The following is a 7288-nucleotide window of genomic DNA, read 5'->3' on the forward strand; positions in this document are numbered from 1 at the left end:
TGGCTGTTTTTAAATCTCAAACTATTATGGAGTTGGGAAACACTTTTTGCATTACCCCCAGTGCAAATTGTAACACAGTAAGTGTGGACTTCAAGGATGCCACTGTATCAAATTTACATCAAACTCATCATCTACTGACTTTGCAATCAAGATATTCTCCAAAGGAGCAATCCGGGACAACCTCGTGCATAGAGATCACTCTAAATAAGGGATAATCTATTAAATTAACTGCAATTTATTTGTTCTATAATATAAAATATAATATATATATATAAAAAAATTCACAAACTTAACAATGATTTTATATTTATTAACATTTTAAAAATATTTTACATATTTCTTTTTAATTGTTACGCCGTAGAAATGAAATTTTAAACATGGCCACGATACTTAAAATGCAATTTATAGTCTTCTAAAATTGCTTTAAATACTTCTTTATTCCCATGTTTAAGAGTTTTTTGTAATGTATTTAAGAAATTCACATCACACATTTCTATCAACTTGTTTATGCCACGAATTAAATGAGTTTTAACTGACGGGAAAAGGGTTACTTTAGCTACTTCGTTAACGTATGTTGCAATAACGCTAGACACTAATTTTGAAAATTCCATCTTGTGTTCGGAAATTAATATTAGTAGTTTACATAATTTTTGTGCGCAGAATTCACAATTTTCTTGTAAAGAATTGTCATATTTAGCGACTAATTCTTGATTGCTTGCTCGAACTTGGCACGCAACAATATGACAGATGTAGGAAATAAATACAGGTGCACTACATAGAGCTGAATTTTGTTGTTGTATCATAATTTCATTTAGAATATTATAAATGCTATCAAATGCATTTATGTAAAGTTGAGATTTTTCGGTTAACTGCTCTAGAGGAACTACCATACAACATTCCAAACATAAGAGAATGCACTGATGAGTAAGAAAACCTTTTCCTTTATGCAAAATTAAAGAAAATAAGTTTAAAATTGGCAATGATATGACTACAAAAATAGAATCTTCTGAAATGTATTTCATTTGGTACATTAGATTATGTAATTTAACAATTAAATTACAAACGGGTGATTGCAAACATCTCGAACGAGATAATTCCTTCGAGGAATTTATAAGAATTTCCCATATTTTTAAAAATATAAAGACGGAAGATTCAAAATTTTCAATGCTTACGGTATCGACCATAGAAGCTAAATGTTGAACTATGTTTGTGTGTTCCTCTTCTGAGCAGCAGTCAAAGAGTTTCGGCAAGATATTTAATTCTTTTGACAAAGATAATTCTCTATTTGAAATTTCTCTCTCGTCAAAACCAGGAAAGCTTTTACAATTAGTAGAATTTGCATTCTGAATTTTATCTATTGCATTTACAACTAAACCAAAATGACTCTTCTCCATTTCTTCTTCAAAATTTATTGTTTGTACTTTTCTATCTTTATCAATATGTTTAATTAAAAATTTGCTATTATTAAATATCTTATTAAGTAAAAGAAACCACAATGTTTCTATAAAGTTTGCTGGAATGTTGTTTTTGAGAATTTCTTTGTACTTACAGATAGCTATAAACAATTCCGAACTATAATAATGCAACGCATCTTCTTGTATAAAACCAGCAAATACATATTCTAGTATATGTTTTAAATTGAGATTTTCTATTTCTTTATCTTTGTCAGAGCATTCAAAATTGATTATTTCAACAAAACAATTAACAATTAAAGGTTCTGTTTTTATATCAAAATTATTCAAATATTTTTTCAGTCGCTTTATCAGTAGATTTGCTATTTCTTGGCATGTTTTGTCAAATGATTCTTTCACGTGCTCTCTATGTTTTGAATTATTAATCTTTGAAAGTAATGTTACTGCAAAAGTAAGGAATCCTTTGTCACAATTGCTTTTTCCTAAATCTTTCTTCTCCTGAATGAAAATTATAATTTTAGAGAGAGTCTCAATGTTTTTCATTGCCAGTAAGATAAAAGAATTCATTAATTGCTCCAAGAGTTTTAATGTTTCATTTCGAGCAGTAAAGTTTTTATCCTGTTCCATTTTGTAAACATAATTTGTCAGTTTAATAGACATTTTGAACAATAAAACTATATCAACAAAAGACAACAACCAGACACTGCGCTTACCATCCATAATGGACAAAATTATTCTACAAACTTCGATTATAACATTGCAAGACAACAAATTATCTTCATTCTGGGTTTCGTTTATGCATGTCAAGATAGTTAACACTCCTAAAATGCAATTCATTTGATTTCCTGGATGCAAGTATTCCAATGGTAAATAGTTTAACATCTTTACGAATTCAAATAAATTTCTTAATTGTATTGTCTCGTCTTCACTCGAATTAATGATGCCGACAAAAATTTCAGAAGTATCCTTAATACCAATCCACAATTTGTTTAAAGGTTCATTTAATCTACATTTTGGAGTGGTATTTTTAAATTTCATTAATACTCGTGGTGAAGAACTTAAGAAAGAAAGAACATCTCGTCTACTATCGGTTACATCCTCATTTAATTTACGCTTCCTGGTATCAAAACTATGCAAAGCTAACTTCCAAATTTCTGATAAAAAAGCAGAATGAAAATTTGGTGTTTCTGCAAAATACAAGCTCCTTAAAAATTCATTTATAACTCCTTCTAAAGTAATGTTTGCATCGGAAATGTTTCTTTGTTCAGAATCCTTCAAAACACGTATAAAATTCGACGATAGAAACAAGAATTGCCTCGGTTTAAAAAATCGGATAAAGCACGGTAAGTATTTTAAAAAGGTATACCACAATGCTGTAGAATATGTTTCAGAGGTAATGTGAGCTGGTTCCCCATTCCAAACTGCACCTACGGAGCTATCACACGATTTTAACATCTTAAATATATATTTTAATAGTTCTTTAATCGCTGCCATTTCTTCATCTGATTCAACTTTCAAATTACTTACTAAAAATCGAGACTTTTGCAAAAGTAATAAAAACATGAAATATTGTACTTTTATATCTTTGGCATCTTCAAAATTGGAAAGGATTTTAATCCACTCATCTGAAGAAAAGTAATAGTGAATGGCATTTAAATCAAATAAATGTCTACATGTAGTAGTCGTAGAGTTGAAATGATAAGATCTAACATATTGTTTCATTGATAAATGAATCTCTCCCCATGCATAGCACAAAGTAAGCATAGAGTATCCTATCTCATTTTCTAAATTCTTTGAAATGCAAATTTTAGAAAATTTTTTAATAAAATCAATAACATTTTCTAAGAAATTTTGATTTTTCTGAGCTTGAGAATGATCCCTATTTATTTTAAAATGCAAAAGAAATATCCTTAATATTTCAATTATTATATTTAAACTTTTAAATGCAGTTTCATTTTTCTCTTTTTGTATAATTTCTAACAACTTCAAACCATTATCTACACAAATTTTCCATATATCTAGAATTTGTCCATCAGGAAGATACAAAACTTGGCTTGACAGATTTTGTAAAAACTGAACTGGAAAAACAAAATCATTTTTTGACAAAATATCTTCTAATGAAGTAAACAGTGTAGAAAATAACTCTGGAAGCTTGCGTAATTTTATGAATTTGGCCAATACATCGACCATGACTTCGTCAGTGATGGATTCCACCTTAAATTCTTCTAATGATTGGCACTGCATCTTGTTAAAACTTCATTTAAGAATTTGACTTTAAAAAATTAACTTTGAGCTTTTGAAGCAGATGAAATTATTGAATCTGTAATTTAAAAATTCATTAAAAAATAATCAAAATATGGTGTTTATTACTATTAGATTATTTCTAAGACTTTAAACATACAGGAAGCATGGTAAAGTCCTTATACACTGATTCAGTGAGTAACATACAGTACATTTGATTCTCAATAATGAATGTAGCACAAAGACAGGAAAATGAGAAATACATATTATAAACAAACACATGAGAAATGAATAAGAACACATGAATGAACATGAGAAATACACATTTTATTGTATGTGCTTGACATCACATTTGCATTTCACTTTCTATTCAAAGCTATTCGTGTATGCAGGGTGTCTTTTCTTATTAAATCAGTCATTAGAGAGGTTGCGGCCGACGTTTTCAACGCAAAAACGTGTACGTCGGAAGTTCGGTGCCGCCTTCCTGTAAGCCTAGAAGTTTGACAATGGCATTTGGAACATCAGTGGAATCGTGCTCGATGTTCCAAACACCATTGTCAAACTTCTAGGCTTACAGGAAGGCACCGCCGAACGTCCAATGTACACATTTTCGCGTTGAAAACGTCGGCCGCAACCTCTCTATTCTCTACTACTTTGTAATTTACTTTTTCTGTATCATGCATCATTTTTGAGATAGGAGGACTAACTTTTAAATTTTACAGCAGTAAAATTTAGAAGTTAGTGCTCCTATCTCAAAAATGATGCACTGCAAGTGGTCTCGTCTTTCAGTACATGATCACTTTAACTATGCATCACATTCATAACTGTCTGTGTTCATCAGTTACATGAGTGTATAAAGACTTTGCTATGTATCCTGTATATATTCTATTTGTGAATTAATATGCATAGGAAAAGAATGCCAAAATAGATCACTATACAAATTTTCAATAATGATATTTAATTACAATAAATATTACAGAATATATTATAATTAGGTTCACTTCAAGATACATTTAATAAGAAAGCTCCTCAAATGGAAATCCAACTCAAAACTGCTTTCTTGAAAAGAAAATCTTTTCAGAAAACTCAAGCTCTTTTAGGCTACATGTTTATTATCAAGTGTTATTTGAGACTAACTTATTAAAAATGAAAAGCATAAATCACATGATTTAAATTAAGTTTTAAAAATATATTACCTGTACATAAATTTGATAAAGATAATAAATCTTGTAGAAATACAACACAAATTATTTTGTACTTTGATTTAAGCAATAAATAAACTGTACATTTAAAAATTTTATATTCGTGTTTTTAAATTTGCAAGAAAATAGCTTATTAATGTAAAATGTTATATACTGTATTTATTCTAATAAACAGTCCCCTCTAATAGTAAGTGCACAGTCTATTGGAGGAATATAAGGCTTTTATTGTAAACTGCATATTTTATTCAGTAATGTCACTTTTATTTTATGTTAAAATAAAGTGTGATGCATTGTTGTTCAAATAGTAAGTTGTCATCTTCGGGTTGAAAAATAATTCAGAAGATATAACAGAGTTCAAAACAGTGTTCGAATATAGCACAGAGTTTGATATAACCAAACGTAGTGTGATATTATCGGTTGGCTCTGACATGTGGTTATGCAACATTTAGTTTCATCAAACACCATTCTATCTTCTGAATTATTTTTTAACCTGAAAATGATAAGTTTGTTGCTTTTATTTGTTCAAATAGCAATAAAGTGAAACAAGTTAACAGATTTATTCCATTAATAGTCATCATCAAATAATAACCATACCCAATTCTGAAAGAATAGAATATAATCAAAAGCACAGCTGCAAGCTGAAAAAATGTATAGACAGTGCATTGTTCATTAGAATAAATATGGTATTTGTATATAAGCTAGAATGTATACAAAATAAAAATGCTTTCTCTTATTCTTAACCATAAACTTCTTAATAATTAATTGATAACTTAAATTTTCTAAATTGATAGCAACATAATAAAAATCCCAGAAAGATTGTAATTTAAATGAAAAAATATTTTTTAGACACTTTTATCTAGCTTACTTCTTATGTCCTCAAATCTTGCAATTCAAGTTTCATTCATTTCAAATTAAAATAGAAGGCTGAAACTTGGAGGACATACCCTAAGTCTGATGACAATTATTTTTTATAATGTTTTAGAGGGCGGTCCCATCCTCCCCACCTTTAAACCTGATAATCGTAATCAAATGTAGAATTTAACTGTGATATATTGTGATGTATAAGCACTCTCCAATCTTGAAAAATATGGCAAATAAAAGTGTGGTTTTTTTTTTAATTTTTAAAAACATATTAAAAGTTTATTTTAAATTTTAATTAACATTTTTGAATATTTAGTCTTTTAATTAGTATAAAATTATAACTAATGGAGATAATTTCTTTTGTAATAAAATAAATGAATAATTTTGATCATATAAAAAGAAAATGCATAAAAAAAATTAGGGATATAAAAGGTCTTTAATCAACTTTTAAACTCATTAATACAAAGTAGATATAAGTATCTATCTATAAGAAGCTTGAAGAATAATTTATACACATTTCTTTGATGCATTTGATGATGTGAAGAAATGTCTGGAAATTACTCTTTGTGATTTGTGAACTCATCAGAGGTAATATATTGTTGTTATGTACAGATTACATCTCTAATAGGCAAATAATGAAAACACACATATCATTCTAGAGCAATGATCTATAAGAGCAATATTATACATCACAGAGTATAATATTACTGTAATAATAATACATCACATGCAATGACAGTAAATATGTATCTCCAAACCTTCTGAAATATAATGTAAGATTCATTTAACATTTTTTTAAATCAAATAACTTGTTCTGTTCATTCATTATAAAAGAAACCATATCTGGCAGGACTAAAGTGTTGTTTATACACTACAGAATTAAAACACACTATTACATTACAAAATTTACCTTTTAATCCGTAAATAAATATACATATTTCACTGAAATTTTCTTCCATTTCACCCTTGAGAACTCTTGACATTCCTAATATTGGAAAACTTAAATTTAATTCTTTTTAAACATACTTATTACCGCATAAATTCATATACAGTATAGAATTTAGATTACAATTTGAAATTTGTGTATACTCTATAATAATTACTCTATAATAAGAAAGCATATTAAGCAATAAATAAATATAATTTTATTCAATATAATAATTAAAATATTTTCATTTATATTTTCATATTACCTCCATCGAAGAAAAAACCACGTGGAAATTATACAATTAAGTGTTGCCAGATACATTAAAAAAATTTTTTATCTATTATACATGGAATAAATTTTACAAATATATTCATTTTTATATTTTATATAAAGTGTAAATAAATAAATATAATTATAATACAAATAAATAATCAATTTTTCCACAAGCATTTTTTTTTCATTTTTTACTCTCCATCCTGTGAGCGCTGTGAGGACATTTTGCTATGCTCATCTTGAATTTAACCAAGTCTTCAAGTTTGAGGACAGTTTGATATCCCCGGACCAAACCATCTACGAAAAAGTCCAAGAATTAGACCCGAATTCGATTTTGCAGGCAAAGATTTTACCGTTCTCAATCAGCTGTT

General features: G+C 28.1%; 1 protein-coding gene across 2 annotated transcripts; it reads right to left on the minus strand.

The window, feature by feature from the left end:
• Window positions 1-289: 289 nt before the first annotated feature.
• LOC136974247 (unhealthy ribosome biogenesis protein 2 homolog) lies at window positions 290-6948 on the minus strand. Of its 2 annotated transcripts, XM_067269081.1 has the most exons (3): window positions 6910-6948; window positions 6627-6701; window positions 290-3732 (listed from the first exon to the last, which is right to left on the minus strand). In XM_067269081.1, the coding sequence occupies exon 3, from the start codon at window positions 3654-3656 to the stop codon at window positions 372-374; it is 3285 nt and encodes a 1094-aa protein (XP_067125182.1). In that variant the 5' UTR covers window positions 3657-3732; window positions 6627-6701; window positions 6910-6948; the 3' UTR covers window positions 290-371. The 2 variants fall into 2 exon arrangements, with proteins under 2 accessions (XP_067125182.1, XP_067125183.1); XM_067269082.1 differs by lacking the exons at window positions 6627-6701; window positions 6910-6948 and adding an exon at window positions 5721-5835.
• Window positions 6949-7288: the final 340 nt, after the last annotated feature.

This window comes from Centruroides vittatus, unplaced genomic scaffold (genome assembly GCF_030686945.1).
Source record: "Centruroides vittatus isolate TY-2023 unplaced genomic scaffold, ASM3068694v2 contig_345, whole genome shotgun sequence".
NCBI lineage: Eukaryota > Metazoa > Arthropoda > Arachnida > Scorpiones > Buthidae > Centruroides > Centruroides vittatus.